The following is an 18,381-nucleotide window of genomic DNA, read 5'->3' as shown; positions in this document are numbered from 1 at the left end:
TTCCAGCTTCTTCTGAAATGTTCAACAATCTCCTTACTCCTCCTACTTTTAGTCCTAGTTTATTTCAGAGCTGCAAACTGAGTTTAAAGTGCAAAACTAGCTTGCATTCCATTAACACAGAAGGAGAAAGAGGGGAGGGAGAGGACGAATTTTGCCCTTCCCTGTAGGTTCAGGCAAAAGCAAATTGCTACTGCCTTTCCTAGCTTGTATGCTTTTCCTCATTAACCGCTTTTGCCTTGGAGAGTGTGTCACTGGCTACACTGGATGCAGAATGTGTGTTGGGGTGGGTGGAATGGAAAAGGTTTTCCTGGGAAAGGGAACTGCTGGCTCCTGAACAGGACTCTACTTACTGACATTTTGTGGCACCGCCAGGTTGCCATAATTGTCCACTATTACCAGGGACAAAGTGTAGGACAAATTCAAGACCAAACTGTAGGACAACTGCAGGACAAAAGTCAGCCCAAAATGTAGGACATTTAAGGTCCTCCCTTTTTCTTAAATATCCTACATTTTGGGCTGACTTTTGTCCTGCAGTTGTCCTACAGTTTGGTCTCGAATTTGTTCCACATTTTGTCCCTGGTAATAGTGGACAATTATTGTTCCATCTTTTAGGGAACACTTAACAGACGTTCTTCTTCATTACAGTGTTGCAGGCCCCATACAGACAGGCCAAAATAAAGCTGCTTCAGGTTAGTTTGGAGGTATGCTGCTTAAACGATGCATTTGTCCTAAGATTCCAGAACCTGTGCCAAAGTCACACTCCAATCCTAAGGACTGAAGCATGGTTTTTGTACGGCTTCCGGACTCTTAGGACACAAGCATCATTTAAACAGCATACAACCAAACTGGCCTGTCTGTTCTCACCTTTAAATATTGCATCCTCACATTTAGATGAGAAGGAGCCATGCTTATCAAATGTCCACATGTTTCATCTGTCTAGCCTTAGCGGCATGGAAAGAAGCCAAGAGTGGGCCATTTCTAACGTGAACAAATCCCCAAGAGCTCTTTTGTTCATTTAATGGAGGATGTGGTAGTAGGAGCTTTCCCACTGGTTTTATTGCTCCCATCCATGCCCCCAGCAACCACCCATTCTGTGGGGTGAGATTAGGACCCCCTATGCAAGCAATGCCTCTCACCCTGATCAAAATCCTTTGGCCAATCAAATTTCCAATCAGGAACTCAGGTAGCACAATATCTTGGGCTGGCTGTGGAGGAGACATGGCTAACAATTGTGTTCCCACTCTTCAGGCTCCCTAAATGCATGGAAGAAGGACAGGGTTGAACATCTGTTTGTTCCCAAAGTATTTCGAAGTAAAAGTGACTCTCATGAGTCAACAAAGAGCTGTTCACAGAGGATACTTCTCCAATAGGCATGAGCAGAGAGGGGAACATCAGCTCCCCCTCTTCCCACAAAATTCACCCATTCTCTGGCTCTACTGTAGTAGCCATACTACATACCATGCAAAAGGAGAGTCTAGGGGCATAGAGTGGTTTGCAGATGCAGCTGGTTATCCTTTGTTCCCATTCATCAAGTGGGCTAGGCTGGAATGAGAATTCCTTCCCCCTTCCATTTATACCTTCTCTGCATGGATATATTACATATGAAGTTCAGCTTGGTAATCTTCACAGGCCTAGAAGAACCCACTTTTCCTGGCTATTTTGAGGGACATCAGATTGGCTCTACATCTGGATTCCTGCTTGATTGGAAGCCATTTGGTCAGCTTTATCCCCAGGCCTGGACATTCCTTTGGCAACCACAGGCAGCCAATACCAGGCAATGAGTCAAACTGCTCCACTCTTCTCTGTTGGATTCTGGCTTCCTCAGCTGTGCATGTTGTCTATACCAGTGCTTCTCAGATTCTCTGATATGTTGCTGTTTTTGTTGTGTACCTTCAAGTTGTTTCTGATTTACAGAGACCCTAAGGCTGTGATGGTGAACCTATGGCACGTGTGCCAGAGGTGGCACTCAGAGCCCTCTCTGTGGGCACACATGCTGTCTCCCTAGCACAGAGTTTGCCAGAGTTTCTTACTAGAAAGCAAGAGGGATGTGGCACTTTGCAATAAATAAGTGGGGTCTGGGTTGCAGTTTGGGCACTTGGTCTGTAAAAGGTTCACCATCACTGCCCTAAGGCAAATCCATCATGGGGTTTTCTTGGCAAGATTTTCCTTTGCCTTCCTCTGAGGCTGAGAGAGTGTGACTTGCCCAAGGTCACCGAGCAAGGAAATTGAACTCTGTTCTCCAGAGTCCTATTCCTAGTCTAACACTCAAACCACTACACCACAGTGGCTCTGATAGGAGGAACTGGCAAATATTTGCCCTGACATTTCCCAGGACCAGCATCATATTTCATAGAATCATAGAGTTGAAAGAGGCCACAAGGGCCATCCAGTCCAACCCCATGCCATGCAGGAAATCTCAATCAAAGCATACCCGACAGATGGCCATCAAGCCTCTGTTTAAAGACTTCTGGTGGGGGGGGGGGAAGAGGGGAAACACAGAGAATTGTAAAGGAAACCATGAATCTCTGTTTTTATGTATTTCTGTTATATACTTTTGAATGTATAATGTATATATGATAATAAAGATAATAATAATAATAATAATAATAATAATAATAATAATAATAATACCTCCAAGGAGGGAGACTCCACCACTCTCTGAGGGAGTGTGTTCCACTGCTGGACAGCTCTTACTATCAGGAAGTTCCTCCTAATGTTGAGCTTTTCCTGGAGCTTGCATCCACTGTTCCGGGTCCTGCTCTCTGGAGCAGCAGAAAACAAGCCTGCTCTCTCCTCAATATGACATCTCTTCAAATATTTAAACAGGGCTATTATATCACCAGTTTCCTAAGTTGTTCCTCATAAAACTTTGGGGCTTTACAGATGTGTGGTGAGGGCTGAGCATCCGGACACTTCGAGCCCTCACCATGCCACCCAAGCACCATCTTGGTACACACCCATCTATGGCGCTGCGCACAAGGGGTGTCGTCATGGTGCACGAGTGCGCCTATGGCACCCTTCTGGGACACAAAAAGAACCCATCCAAAAGCGGGTTCTTTGGGTCCCTCTGGAGGCCACGGTATATGGTTGTTGCAGCCTCCTTCTGGGGAAAAAATGGGCTGTATTTAGCCGCCCATCTGTACAGCCCTAAAATTTCCAGACCCTTCACCATTTTAGTCACCCTCCTTTGGACACACTCCAATTTTTCAACATCTTTTTTAAACTGTGGTGCCCAGAACTGGATGCAGTATTCCTGGTGGGGCCTGACCAAAGCAGAAAAGAGTGGCACTATTACTCCCCTTGATCTAGACCAGGGGTCGGCAACCTACGGCCCGCGGGCCAGATCCGGCCCGGTGAGGCCTTGGGACCGGCCCCAGCCCGGTCCTGCCACCGATTGCCGTCCCCACCGCAGCTTCCGCGCCGCTCTGGGCGCCATTTTTAGTTCGGCCCCCCCCAGTTGTCTGAGGGACAGCAACCCGGCCCCCGGCTCAAAAAGGTTGCCTACACCTGATCTAGACACTAGAACCTTGTTAAAGGCGTTACTGAAATCAAGATATATTATATCCACCGCATTCCCTTCATCTACCAAGCTGGTAATTTTATTTTAAAAAAGAGATCAGATTTGTCTGGCATGACTTCTTTCTCTGAAACACATGTTGACTTTTTGTGATTATGGCATTGCTTTCTAGATGTTCACAGACTCTCTGTTTAATAATCTGCTCTAGAATCTTTCCTGGTATAGATGTCAGACTAACTGGATGATAATTGTTTGGATCCTCTTTCTTCCCTTTTTGAAGATGGGGACAATGTTTGCCCTCTTCCAGTCTGCTGGGACTTCTCTTCTCCAGGAGTTCTCAAAGATTATTGCCAATGGCTCCGATATTACATTTGCCAGTTCCTTTAATATTCCTGGATGTAGTTCATCAGGTCCTGGAGACTTATATTCATTTTGATTAACAAGATTTTCCTGTACTATATCTTTGCTTATTCTGTGCTGAATTTCCCCTATTCTGTCCGCTGCTCCATTATCCTCAGGTTGAGCACCCTTTGCCTTTTCGGAGAAGACTGAGGCAAAGAAGGTGTAGTAATTCTGCCTTTTCACTGTCCTCTGTTACCATTTTGCCATCTTCTCTGCGCAGTGACCCTACCATTTCCTTCTTTTTCCTTTTGAGGCGAACATACCCCAAAAGCCTTTTTTATTGTTTGTAATCACTCTAGGAGCCTGAGTTCATTTTGTGCTTTAGCTTTTCTGACTCTACCCCTACGCGTGCTCACTATTTGTTTGAATTCCTCTTTGGTGATTTCCCCCATTTTCCATTTCTTATACATGTTCTGTTTAAAACTTAGCTCAGTTGAAAGTTCAGACAAGGAAACTGTTACATGGATTTGAGCCAACTGGGTACAACAGTTGCTTTCTTTCCTGGAATGCACCATGGGTCAGCAGCCAATGGCTCAGAGACCAGCTGCAGTTCATGGACCACCACTTTGAGAAACCGTGGTCCAGGGGTAGGCAACCTTTTTGACCCGGGGGCCGGGTTGCTGTCCTTCAGACAAGTCGGGGGGCCGAAGCAAAAAAAAAAAAACCAAACTAAATATTTTTTTTAAAAAATTAAATAAATAAATAAACCGGGACAAGTGTAGGACAAAAATTTAAAATGGAGGACACTTTTATAATAAAAAAAATGGAGGACACGCAAAAAAATCTGCTGATTTTTTAAAAAAATGTTAATATAAATGCATGTTTCTGAGCCTTCTATAGACAATTGCCCCCCTTGCTCCCCCTTGCTCCCCCTTGCCCCCACTTGCTCCTCCTTGCCCCCACTTGCTCCCCCTTGCTCGCCGCTTGCCCCGCGCCAGAGGCCCCGCGCGCCTGCGCCAGAGGCCAAAGGCCCCGGTGGCAATCTGCGGCTCTGGCCGCTGAGGCCCTGATCTGATGGGGAACGGAGCGGGTGAAGGCCACCGCTTTTCGGCGGTCTGTAACGCACCTATCTTTATACCCACTTGGGCTTTATTGATACTACTTCCACCATTTGGCATTCAAGCCACCAAAACTGACTGGAGCCTATAAATTAAATTTGATTTTACTCCATTCCATTCCCACCTTCACTTTCTGGATGAAACTACATGTGATACAGAACATCCATAACTGGATGTCTCAGTATTTTAGCTTTTAATTAAAGAGGCTTTGAGTGACTCCAATTTTTATCAGCGCAACAGTGGTGGGATGTGTATACAGTATTTAACACTTTACCACTTGCCAGTTTGCATCTAATTGTCTCCCAAACCTGTCGTTAGCTCTGTAGGACATATAGTTGCACAATAAACAGAGTGTATGATCAAAAACATAAGTTTCCTCTGGATGCTTCAAAGTAAAAGCAAAATATCACAAGACTTGCTTGTAGATTTCCTGCATCTTGTGTCATTTCACCTACGCATTATATGTGCATGAACACAGACAAACTCTGCAACAGTAGGACCCTCCAGAAACAGGTGTGTGTGCATGTGTGTACACATGCACACACACATATATGTACATGCATGTATACGTATGTGCCATGTCCCCCTTGCTCCTTGCTGATTGAACTGTAGCATTACAGTAAAAGGCTGGCTTGTCTGTTGATGCCTATTCTTCACCTTACCCAGGTGGAAATTTCAATTGCCTCAGATCAGAGCTTCAGCAGCTTTTCATCATCAACAAAGAAAGCAATCAAAGCTCTACCTCAAGAAATAGGTCTTGCTTTCAGCTTGCCCATGACTTCCTTTGTTCTCCTGTCAAATATAAGACCCAGTTTAAACATAATACAGCTTAAACAGGCATGTAAAAGGAACATGCCTGTTCAACATGGCATATCTGGGTATCCTCTTTACACAAAACGGCCCTCATCACACTGGTGATGGTTTAAATGTTTTCAATAGCTGCTAATACATTATGGGACTTCCCTTTCAAGGGGTGCCCATCTCATTCTCATTTTCCCCCCTCATGTTCTCTTGAGGAAGGCATTTATGATATAAACTGCTATTTTATTAAAGTGACACATTCTGACATTTTCTCACATTGTTTTAGTGTTAGACTGTAAAGTATGAGTTAAACCAGCAGAGAGCCAGGTGTGACTTGCAGGCTGCATGTGGCCCACCAGACCAAACTCTGCAGTCCTCCAAGCCTCTGGATCCCCCTGAAAGTAGAGAGACCCCCGATACTTTAAACCGCTAATAATGCTTGCCACATCTTGCCAAGGACAAACCTCAACTTATATCAGCAAACAAATGTGCAAATGCTCCCACTTCCTCCTTCTATCTTCTTCACTCACACCAATAGTTTATAATTTCATCCTTCACTTGAAAACACCCCCACCTCCTCCTCCTTCCATTCCCCCTCACTCACTCCAGTCTTGGCTTAAAATCTCATCCTTCACTTGCAAATGCTCCCACCCTATCCTTCTATCACCCTCACTCCAGCCCCAGCTTAAAATGAATTACTATATAAATGGCTATTCATTATTATTTTTAATTTAAAATTCAAAAAATATGCCCTTCTCATTACTTTTAGGTGCCTGAATGCAGCCCCTGGCCCAACCGCAGTTGCAAAGTCCTGATTTAAATGTTTTAGCTTTGCTGTTAGCTGCCATGAGTAATTTGAAAGAAAGGGATGACAAAAAATCTTGGCAGAGGAGAGGGCAGAAGGGTTCCCCAAGTGTCCCCCAATGGGAATCAGCCATCACACTAAAAATGCATTTGGAGGGTATCTGCACTACAGAATTATGTCAGTTTGATATTACATTGGCTGTCATGGTGCCACCCTACAAAAACATAAGAATTATAGTTTGGAGAGGTACTTAGAATTCTCTGCTACAGAACTCTAGTGCACTACCTTAAGAACTCTTTAGTAGCAAATTTCAAGTACCACACCAAATTACAAATCCAAGGATTCTGTAAGATGGCAGCATAGCTGCTACAGTGATATCGATCTGCTGTAACTATGGAGTATAGATGTACTCTGTGTCAAGCCGACCTTTTTTTGAAAGAGCAGGCTTCCAATGCCACATGGAAAATTCCTCAGGTTTGCCTGTTATTTAATCAGTCCTACATTACCCAGTATATAAATTCTGTGTGATTCAGATTTGCCATGAGTTACTTTGTTTGAGCTACACAATGGGCTCCACAATAGCTAGTGTTGCCTATTATAATTTTATAAATATACAGTCTATGAAGACTGAAGGTTACCCTAGTATTTGCTATCTGAAGCAACTGCTTCATATGGGCCTGTTACAGACAGCCAAAATAAAGCTGCTTCGAGTCACAGTGGAGGTATGGTGTTTCAATGATGCATGCGTCCTAAGAGTCCAGAAGCCACACCAAAGCCACGCTCCAGTCCTTAGGGCTGGAGCGTGGCTTTGGCACGACTTCTGGACTATTAGGACGCATACATCATTGAAACACCATACCTCCACTGTGACTCGAAGCAGCTTTATTTTGGCTGTCTGTAACAGGCCAACGTTCCATCCTGGTAAGGCTGGCTAGGTTCACCTGAAAAGCTGCCTTTATTTTCCACCAGATTCCATATAATCAGGCCTTAGTAGGCAAGCCAAATTTCTTAAATGTACCTGAGTTCATCCTCCCTTCACACAAACTAGTTTAATTGGATTCTTCTGTTGCCTATAATCAGAACAGACCACACACACTTTGTGGAGGTGGATCCATCTGAATCCACGCAGCTGCCAGGTTGCAGTTTAGAAGGGAGCTGGATAATCCTCCAGATGGAAAGGATGTGACCTTCCCTACTATACCCCTGAAATTATCCCCATATCACAGTCCTCATCAGTCTCATACTAGACCCTTCCTTTAGCACTGATCTGTGGGCCTTGCCTTCCCTCATTGCTCTGTTACCAGAAAATCCTCAAACAATTGCTTTAATTGGCCTCATTAATCTGATTGCTGTTGTTTCCATCTGGCTGACACACAAGCCTCCTATTAATAACTCGCCAGCTCCTAAGTGGCTTGGAACAGGCAAAGAAGTCCTGCCCAGCGCTGTCTTCCTGGCTGTTGCTCACTGCCAACAAAAGGAGGCTCTTGCCAATGTGCTGGCATCTCTGGTATCCCACAAGCCCAGCAGCTGCGACTGAGAGACCTGGAAAGACTGAGGCTAGGATTAATATCTGTTGGGCCAGGTGGGCTGACATAATATTATGTGGACAAGATAATAATGACTCTAGCAGAAGAGCTGGGCTTCCTGACCTCTTAACAACATTTGATCTCTTTTCTCCTGCTCACCGGCTAGCTGGGTTTCACCAGCACAAAATAGGGTACCATTAAATTTAAGAAGCGATCCAGGGTTAACATGAATTAATTTGTCTGAGGTATATCAGGGTATGTGTGCATCCACAACTGCCGGTGGCTAAGGTGGGTTTCACCAACATCACATAAGCAGTGACTGAATTTACAAAGTGAGATGGCCATATTGAAAGGGACAAAGGGATTTTTAGGAGTAATGACTGAGCAGCACTGGCCCTAACATTATGCAGTGTGAACTAGTCATCCCAGGCAGCAGATGATGGATGATTTAGAAGGATCAATGGCAGCAGCTCTCAGTGCTTAGGCTATTTGATATAGGGGACTGGCAGAATTTTTCCTCAAATGGGCCAGGCACTTGAACCATATTTGTGTCTATTGATTACAACTGCTTCTCTCTTTTCTGGAAACTTGCTGTGAACCAGCAACCAGTAGCTTATGGCCCAGCACCAGCCTTCATGTTGGAAAATTTCAGTTTTCTCTCTCACTCCTTCTGTTGCTGTTAGAACAACCAAGGATAGGACAGAATTTCCTGCCTGTGAAATCCTTCTTCCTGCCTCCCTCTTCCCTTGCTCTTCCTATCCTGAAATGCATGGACATAAATACCTTTTGGGTATCCAAGTAACTTGACCACATGACCTGGGAAACATCACATAAAGTTATATAAAGACCCCCTTCTTCATCTTACTCTTCTCCATTATTTTCCTTTTCCAATCTCTTCCTTATCTTTACCTCTCTATCAACAAGATGGCCAGCTTAAGACTGAATCTCTTTCTTCATCTAATCTTTTTCAATTGCTAGTTAAGATGTTGATTTTCTATATGTGTATGTATATGTAAAAGTCATTAGTACGCTTTTAAAAGTTTGTAACCTGAAACTGCCCACCTTGTTTATATTTTGAATTAAATTCGGTTCAATGGGAAGTAATGTCAGTTTGAGGTGTGCTTTATCTATTTTAAAAATGCTGATTCCTATTTCAGCTCTAGTATTTCCCACCTAAATAAAGGCAAACATCCTGGAAAACTTTTAACTTCTAACCCCAGAGACCACTACTTTGAATAGCACTGGTTTAGCTGTTTCCCTCTTTTGGAGAACGGAGCTGTTTTTCCACATACAGCTTGCTCTGTGCCCCCCTAAGCTATCCTGCTGTCCTCAAGAAAAGCAGAAAATGCTATCTCGCCCTCATCACTGACATAAGATTCAACTACCAGTTACATCCTTATGTGGCATACAGGTCATGGATGCAACTGATTACAAGGAAGTTACTTTTAATTATTTCTTTTTTCATTTATTTCCATTTTCAACAACTAAAGCATAATTAAGTTACATTATAAAGCTACAAAGGTCATGAATTCTTCTGCAGTGGGATTTTTTGTTACTTTTATAGTTACAAGGGTGTGGACTCAATATATGTTTGAGGACAAATGCTAGCTAGAGTTACTAAACTGAGAACTGGAGAGAGCTGACAACTGAAGAGGGAATTTCAGCAGCACACACTGAACAAATCTTGTCAAGAAAACCCTGTAATAGGTTCACCTTACGTTTTCGCCATACGTTTTCCATAAGTCAGACATGACTTGAACGCACACAACAGCAACAAATGCTTGTTATCTGGTTATGCCACAAGCAACATCATCTGGAATTCCTTCTTTTACACAACCATTAAAGGCACAGAAGCCCTCTTCAGTTTTCAGCTGGGTAACCCTGCACCCAGTTCAAGTGCTGCCTCAACAAATCTAGTCAAGAAAAGCCCATAATAGGTTCACCTTAGGGTTGCCTATTATTGTGTGACTTGAAGACACACAATTGCAACAACTGCTTTTTATCTGGTTGTGTGACAAGCAACACTTATTGGGATTCCTTCTTTTACACAACCATTAAAGGTACAGGAGCCCTCTCCAGTTTTCAGTTGGGTAACCCCAAACTGGTTCAAGTGCTGCCTCACACTGCTCCTGTGTGCTCTGTTGTGGGTGCTGAAGTGACAACAAGTTGGATGGTAGGATGTTTTGTATCATAAGACTAAAGGCTTGCAGCATTCAAATGTTTTTTTTAAAAAAACAAAGATATTATTTTAGTTATTTTTTGAGAAACTAGAATTTAAAAAGTTAAACTGTTGCTGCTTTTTAAAACCTATAATTGCAAATAACTCCTTTTTTTGGTCTAGGAACTATAATGTTGACAAAGACTCCTGAATTTTAAAATTAAAAAATTTCAGGTCCACGTTCTTGAAATAGCATGACACTTTTATGATACATAATAGATCTTTAAAACATAGATGTCATTATTTAAAGTTTCCTTCTAGTTATCTTATGTTCTTCGCATGGAGGAAACGAAGTTTCACTACATGCACAATCCAGACCAGGGGTAGGCAACCTGCGGCCTGCGGGCCGGATGCGGCCCAGCAAGGCCTTGGGACCGGCCCCAGCCCGGTCCTGCCGCCGATTGCCACCGGAGCCTTTGGCCTCTCGCATGAGGGCGTGGGGCCTTTGGCCTATCAGAAGGAGGCGGGCAAGGGGGGGCAAGTGGCGGGCAAGGGGGGGCAAGTGGCAGGCAAGGGGGGCAATTGTCTATAGAAGCCTCTGAAACATGCATTTATATTAACATTTTTTTAAAAGTCAGCAAATTTTTTTGCGTGTCCTCCATTTTTTAAAAGTGTCCTCCATCTGAAAATTTTGTCCTACATTTGTCCCGGTTTATTTATTTAATTAATTTTTTTTTGAAAAATTATTTAATTATTTATTTTTTGGCATCGGCCCCCCAGTTGTCTGAAGGACAGCAATCTGGCCCCCGGCTCAAAAAGGTTGCCTACCCCTGATCCAGACTGTGAATGTAGTAAAAAAAAAAAGCACTACCTATGTAAGGAGAAAGTATCTGCAGATTTAGAGGAACTCTATGGTTTTCAGAAGTACTCACCTAAAAAAGTTTTAAAACTCCATAAGGAACAAGGAACTGGGGAGAAAAAAGTCAATAGCCATGGGATGATGAGGTGCAGAGGCAGGAAGCAGATAACCACCATCTACTGTCTGTGATGATTTTTTTGAATGCCTCCTAAACTAGTGTCCATCACCACTCCTTGTGATAGTAAACTTGGCCAGGCAACTGGTGCATTTAAGACTAGCAGGGAATCTGCTAGTTTCACAGAGACCAACAATTGTTTGGGGTACTGGGGAGGCCAGTGTGGTGTAGTCGTTTGAGTGTAGGACTATGACTCTGGAGATCAGGGTTCAATTCCCCACTTAGGCATGGAAGTCCACTGACTGACCTTGAGCAAGCCACACACTCTCAGCCCCAGAAAATCCCATGATAGGTTTGCTTTAGGGTTACCATAAATCAGAAACAACTTGAAGGTGCACAACTGGGGAAGTACAGTACCCCCAGTTTGAGATCTTTCTTTTTAAAATCTTCATAGTCAGCCTCACCTTTTCCTAATGAGATGTCTTCCCCATGTGTTACACTGCAATCCACATACTGCCTTGGTAGAATGAGAATTCCAGTCCAAATAATCTGGAGGGGATATTGGTAGAGGAGGTATCAAAGATTCCCCAGATTTAAAGGTACTATAATCTCTAAAATCCACAACAGTGATACCTTTATTGGACCAACCAAAAATTCACAAAATACATTATGCAAGCTTTCGAAGCTCCTCTGGCTTCTTCATCAGGCAAAGGTGTTGAAAATCATACAGGAGATTTTTTTTAAACGACTATGTTAGTCACAGGCTTGCATTTTATCAAGGTGGGTTGGTTGGTGTGTTGTTCTGTGTTGAGATAGTGTGGAGGGATATCTATGCAAGCAGGTCCCTCCTTCTTTGGCCGTGTGGCACTGATGCAGAGGTGGTACTGACTGATTTCCCCCCAGGACCGATTTGCTAGTGACCCCATGGCTTTCTTGTCTTTCCTGCAGCACTTCATAAGCATAATCTCAGTAATCCTTCTGACAGTTTGTAAAACATCTGAGCAGTGTTCTTATCCACAGATAACAGATACAAGGGAGGTGAATTTGGTTCTGAGAGAACAGTGACTTGCTCGAGGCTGTCCACAGGTTTTCTGGGCAATAAACCAAGATTTTTAGATTTTCTAGCCCATGGCCTTGATTGCTACTCTCTGGTGCTTCTGCAGGCACCTCCGGTGTGAGATGGCCCTTGCCTGAGGGCCCTACTCTGTCTGTGCGACAGTGGAATCTGGATGATGTGAATCAGCCTGGAGCAGCAAATTTCACTTGTTTCTTAGCGGGTTATCTGCCTTTGGAAAGGAAACCAAACTGTGTGTGATGATTTTCAAGAGTATTCATGCCCTTTAAATCTAAGGAGACTTTCTTTGCCCTGAAATTGCCATGGAGTACTACAATGATGGTGAAGACTAGAGTGGCACCATTAGCCCACAGCAGTGTGGCATTTCTGGTTGCCATCTGTCACTTACTCAGTTTCTGATTAGTTTTGTTTTGGATTACCAATTCCATTATTGTTGTCAGTGGTTTTACCGGTTGAGGCTGATGGAAGTTATAATCCCAAAGATGTGGAGGGCATCAGGTTGGGAAAGGCTATGTTAATGAATCACTAGGTTGTAACTGGAAGGTGGGTTGAGGCAGTTTAGCAAAAACTCTGCACAGTTGGAGCACCTCCTGGACAAACTTTGCTGGAGACTGCAGGGAGGTATCCAATCTCCAGTGGGAAAATCGCTGTCTGCATAATTTCATTTGCATGTGGCAATTTATTTGTGTACATCTGCATTTGAAAAGAGAGCCAATGTGGTGTAGTGGTTTAAGCATTGGACTATGACTCTGGGGAGCAGAATTTGATTTCCTGCTCAGTCATGAAAATCCATTATGTGACCTTGGGCAAGTCACACACTTTCAGACTCAGAAGATGTCAAAGGCATCCCCTTGCCCCAGAAACCTGCCAAGCAAACCCTGTGATAGGTTCATTTTAAGATTGCCATAAGTTGGAAATGACTTGAAGGCACACAGTACACATTTCAAAACAGCTGGTTGGCTGTTTTTTCTTAAAATAATAAGAGCAATTTGTACAGAACTGATGACAGCTGACTGCTTGAAATAACTGGCATCTTTGTTGGCTCATCTGATTCTCAGAAACTCCATTGAAATAGTGAAAAAGGCTATCTACAGATAGCCAACGTAAAGAAACATAAACACACACACACACACACACACACACACACACATATTGAGATACATAAATCTACCAGGCTACGAAAGTCTTATCACATTGTGCAGAATCTAAATCTCTAGAATCATTTCCTTTCCAGAAACCTATGATCTCTGTTTGTTTTTCCTTTGCTTTTAAAAGCAAAGTTTTATTCCTCATGACCTTTATGCTTCCACAAGTGAAAATATAAAACATATGGACAGTGTCTGCTGTAGTTTTGGAAGCCAGATTTGGAAATCAGATTAGGGCTTGGACTCTATGGTAATGAAATGGTGGGACAAACACAATGCATATGCTTATGTCCCTGATTCCTTGTCTTTCTATATTTTTACACATCTTGATCTTTCGACAGTAAAATAAACAAATATAATATGTAATAATAATAAATAAAACACTTATAATAATCAAAATGTACCTACACCAAACACACTTGGCCAATGAAAAAACAAGTCCAGTCTGCTTCTGCATTTTTAACAGAGCTTTAAAAGTGCTGCTGTTAAAAAAAACCAACACCAGACAGGGGCTGCTTCAGATGTTGGCAACCCTGCATGTCTGTGATACCAATGCAGAATTGAGGCTTTTAGTACAAAGTCTTAGTTCTTTTCACAGTGGACAAAATATTACAAAAGAAATGGGCTACCCTCATCATCCCATGGAGCTTAGACTCTGAAAACAGCATTAAAAAGAATAATAGCTTATATTTAGTTGACTGTTCTCTGGAGGGAAGGAGTGTGAATGTTCCTGTCTGAGCAGGTTCAAATCATTTTCATAGTTCTTTTTTGTGTGGCTGAGGATTTTCAGTATTTCATAACATTTCGAGGTTGAGTTTTCAACTTTTGGGTGTATTTTCTATGTTAGGCAATGGAGATCTCCATATATTTTAAATCTCCATATATTTATTTGAATTGTTATATTCAAATAACACTTGTCCTCTCCCCTCCCTACCTCCTGCTTTCTGCTCCATATAATGCTATGTAATGTGGAGGTTAGGAAAACAAACACCACAAGAAAAAAGGCACATGCTTCTATACAGAAACAGTTCAAATAAGCAATTCAAAGCAGGGATATAGGGGATTTGTTATCACCCTTCAGTTCAATCAGCCATTAAATAATGGTGAAAGACTGGTTCCCCTCCCTTTTCTAAAAGCATATTTGAAGGAGAGATTGAGTGGCAGCTCCAACTCAATGTGTATTTGCATTGAGATGGGCTGCCATTTTTTCTTCTTGCTTTTACTCCTGTGTCTTTTGAAGACAGCATCTTAATACCAGAAATGAATAGAACTGGTAAGGAACTAGTTACAAGTCAGTAGTTATTTGTAATTCAGTTCCTGTTTCCAACAATAAAGATATAACTGTGTTATTTTATGACTGTAACATATAAAAACCACTCCTTCCATGCTGTGACTGGTAACTTTTTATTTTTACATTTATCAGGAGTAAGGACTCACTACATGGTGGAAAAGGAATATTATATGGTTCAAATGCTGGCTCATGATGCTGCCATATGCTGTGTTGTGGCTATGAAGAAATGAATATGGGGAGCCCCATTTTGTACCCTAGGCCAGCAGGTTGCAGCATTCAGACTAGTGGAGTGTGGTTTGTGTAACTTTTAAAAATCCATTTACAGTACTTACTTTAAATACATGGAAAGTAACAAATTAGCTTATAAATGTAACTAACTATTTGTATAGAAACTGACCGCCTCAAAAATTATAACTAATTGTAACTAGCTACTTTTGAACTTTGGCACTATAATGGTGGCTGATTACTTTTTAAAAGCAAATTTCCAAGCCCTGGAACAGAAGCTGATGCACAGATTCCAGACACAGAGCTCCTAGCACTAATAGCAACAACAACAGTAAAAGGGGAGAGGGGCAGTGGCTGGTGACTTGTGCATGCACAACCACCCTTATGGAAGCAGCTAGACATTTTTGTCTGATATGGAAGATACATCTTGATTTCAAAGTTGCAGAAGCAGACTTGTCTATATAGTGGCATGGAGCACATGCAGATGTGCTTGGGATGCATATGTAGGTATGACACAAGAGAGCACATGCACTTTTGGATGTGTGTTCTGATGCACAAATAGGTTAGTACTGAAGTTGTCATTCAACACAAGGACTGCATAAAACAATAAATGTGTAACTCCACATGTAAATATTTACGCTATGCAATCCTGATGTAGGATCTCCACCACTGCGTGCCTCTCTCATCTTTTCCTCCTTGTTGGTGTAGCTAGGCAGATTATATTTAATCAGATTGTCATCATGTTTTCCACCAGCAAATCAATATGAAACTTCTTTGCAAAATGTTGCTTAGCACATTACCAATATCGTCTTTCTTTTTAAAAAAATGGCCAAAAAAGTCTGGAAAAGGAATGGATTTGATTAGATGGCACAAAGGATAAAACAAGGACCACACTGTTGCTTCTCAGTGGTGCAAAAGGGACAACTAAATATATGACAATGCTCTGGAACCATTGAAAACAACCAGTGAAAAGTGAAAGATGGATGCCTGAGCTGGCTGTTAAAGATGAGCATTCTCTCCCTCTGAATGCCATTGTTTAATGACACAGAAGGAAGTTAAATGTAATGGCCAAATCAGCGGTCTATGTGCCGCCAGAGTGCACTCTTGCAAATCCCATTTATTTTAGCAGGATTTGTGCAGAAGAAGTTCACCATGAAATGGGGTGGGGTGGAAAAGTCAGGGTTTGCTTGTTTGTTTGCTTTCCTTGTGGATCATTCTGTTGTGTGCATATGAAGAAACAAAGGCTGGCTAACAAGTGTGTGACTTTTTAGAGAGCCACCAGATTTACTGTACAATATTAATAAAATGAAAGGCGAGTGAGTTCTATATTTTACACTATTTCTCATCCCTGAAACATCAGAAAAGGGATTCTGCTGGCTGTCCCTGTGTCCTAATTTGTGGCAAAAGGTGCCTCTGATTCTGTAAATCTCCCAGGACTAGAACTGATTGTCCTGTGAACTAGAGGCCCCTTCACTTTGACGCAAAGCCATAAAGGGTACTGCAGAACTATGAACCTCTGACTCCCCCCTCTCATTACACAATCAGAGCAAATACTCTCCACTGTGCTGGTCTTTGGCTCTGAGACCCTGCATCCCTCTCCCAGCCACATCTTTTGTTAATTCTCCACCTGTACCACAGCCCTTGCCCTCTGCTAGAAACAGTAATCTGCTCTGACAGTAAGTTGATAGGAGCCAACAAGAAGCTGAATGGTACACTTCATGAAATAAGCTGCATTCCTCCCTCCCTGACCCTCTCTGGAGGTGCCCATGAGAGACAGCTGCAGACAGGATCTCAAAACCCAAATGCAAAATTGATTGAGAGAGGAAGGGGGTGGGGGACTGAGAATGATAATTACTACCATCTCTTCTTCTGGCTTCTTATATGCATTCAGTCAGCCAGCCACAGTTAAGTGCCTGCCTCTTTCCATTCCAGAAGGCAGGCAAACAACTAGACGTGTGTATTGTAGTGATTGAGACAGGAGGGCAGAGAAATATTCCCTGCCTATTAATGAAGAGTAATATGGATTTACCTTGCCGGATGGAGACATATCTGCCATTGGAGGCCATGAAAACTACTTGTGGGTGGCTCTCTTCCAGATCAAAGAGTTCATCTTTGCCTGGCTTGGAGCTCCTGCCAGATTTTAGAGTGCCAGTAGGTCCCATTGGTGCCAGGTACTTCCCATCACAATCCTTGAAGGCCAGCTTGCCTGCCTTGAATTCCAAGGTGTAGCCTGCACGGGAATCGGGCTCCTTGACCAGGGTACCATCATTACGCAGGTAGCGGTTGTCACAGGTTCTCAAGCAGTACTTCTTGTTCTGGAAGGTAAGTGTGATGAGTGAGTCCACCCCCCAGGGGATGTTGCTGTCGGTGGAGATCTCATCCTCTTGGGCACTGAGGTGTGCATATCTTCTCCTGCTAACGCTCAGAAGATTTGCTTGGGGGTGGATGGCCAAGTGTACAGCCCAGAGCTCAACTTCAGTGATGGTTTGGGCAAAGCAGGACAACCTGTCTTCAGAGCCTCCAAAGAAACGCTTGTATGGTTCTGACTGGAGAGCCCAGCGCCCATCTGACTGAGTGACAATTACAAAACGCCCATCACTTCCAGGCTTCTCAGCCTCGCAGGAAACTTTGCCGTCCTTGTCGGCAGATAAGTACCTACCTAGGTGGCTCTTCAAGAAGACCACAGAGCTGTCTCCATCCTGCTCCAGGGTCCATATTTGCTTCCTTTTCAGGCTAGGTGCTGAAGCGTTCACCTTGTAGCCAAAGCTCTCTGCTGTCAGGTACCGGTTATCTGAATTGATTAAACCAAACTGGATCTTCAAGACCTGGTGGATCCCATTTGTTGGCATCTTCTGTCCGGAAAGCAAATAGCCCTAAGGACAAGGTCAAAAGTCTTGGTTTTTCCCTGTCCTTCCTAGGGTACAAAACCGTGTGCGTACATACGCCCAGCCTCACAATCGAGAGATCTGGATTAGCACAAACGATCCTTACACCTCAGTCAAAGCCACCGTGACGTGCAAGTGCCCCAGTTCCTGGTCTCTTGGCACCAGCTCTTACCTTCCTTTAATCTGTTGCTGCTGCTGCTGCAGCCCATAAAGCCAATCTCGTTTGGCTGTCTCTTCCCCCCTGCTGGCAGCACTGCTGCCTCCTGCATGGCTCAGAGTGACCATCTCCTCCTCCTCCTCACCTTCTCCACCATAGTGGGGGCAGAACACTCAGGAAAATGTTCATGCTTAGGCGACCTGCAGTCTTGCTTAATTAGCACAGCTAGGATTACAAAGCTTTCAGTGAGCTGCCCGCCTTCTGTAACCAATAGTGGGGCTTCTGCATAAGCCACAAAGAACGGAGGTTTGACAGGCTACACAATAGCCTTTTGATAAGGCCCTATTCTTCAGCCTCCCCTT

The 18,381-nt window shown here is 43.3% G+C and overlaps 1 protein-coding gene across 2 annotated transcripts in view; it reads right to left on the bottom strand.

Moving 5' to 3' along the window:
* The window catches only part of FSCN2 (fascin actin-bundling protein 2, retinal), a 31,003-nt gene extending 13,003 nt beyond the window's left edge, over window positions 1-18,000 (bottom strand). For both annotated transcript variants that reach the window (XM_089539766.1, XM_089539774.1), the window contains exon 1: window positions 17,007-18,000. In XM_089539766.1, the coding sequence (XP_089395892.1) occupies window positions 17,007-17,826 (820 nt within the window). In that variant the 5' untranslated portion in view covers window positions 17,827-18,000. The remainder of the gene's footprint in view (window positions 1-17,006) is intronic.
* Between the last annotated feature and the right edge of the window lie 381 nt (window positions 18,001-18,381).

This window comes from Sceloporus occidentalis, unplaced genomic scaffold (assembly GCF_023333645.1).
Source record: "Sceloporus occidentalis isolate IW3139 unplaced genomic scaffold, rSceOcc1.0.p SCAF_1, whole genome shotgun sequence".
Lineage (NCBI taxonomy): Eukaryota > Metazoa > Chordata > Lepidosauria > Squamata > Phrynosomatidae > Sceloporus > Sceloporus occidentalis.
Note: the sequence above shows the minus strand (reverse complement) of the source record. Positions and strands in the feature narration are given on the sequence as shown.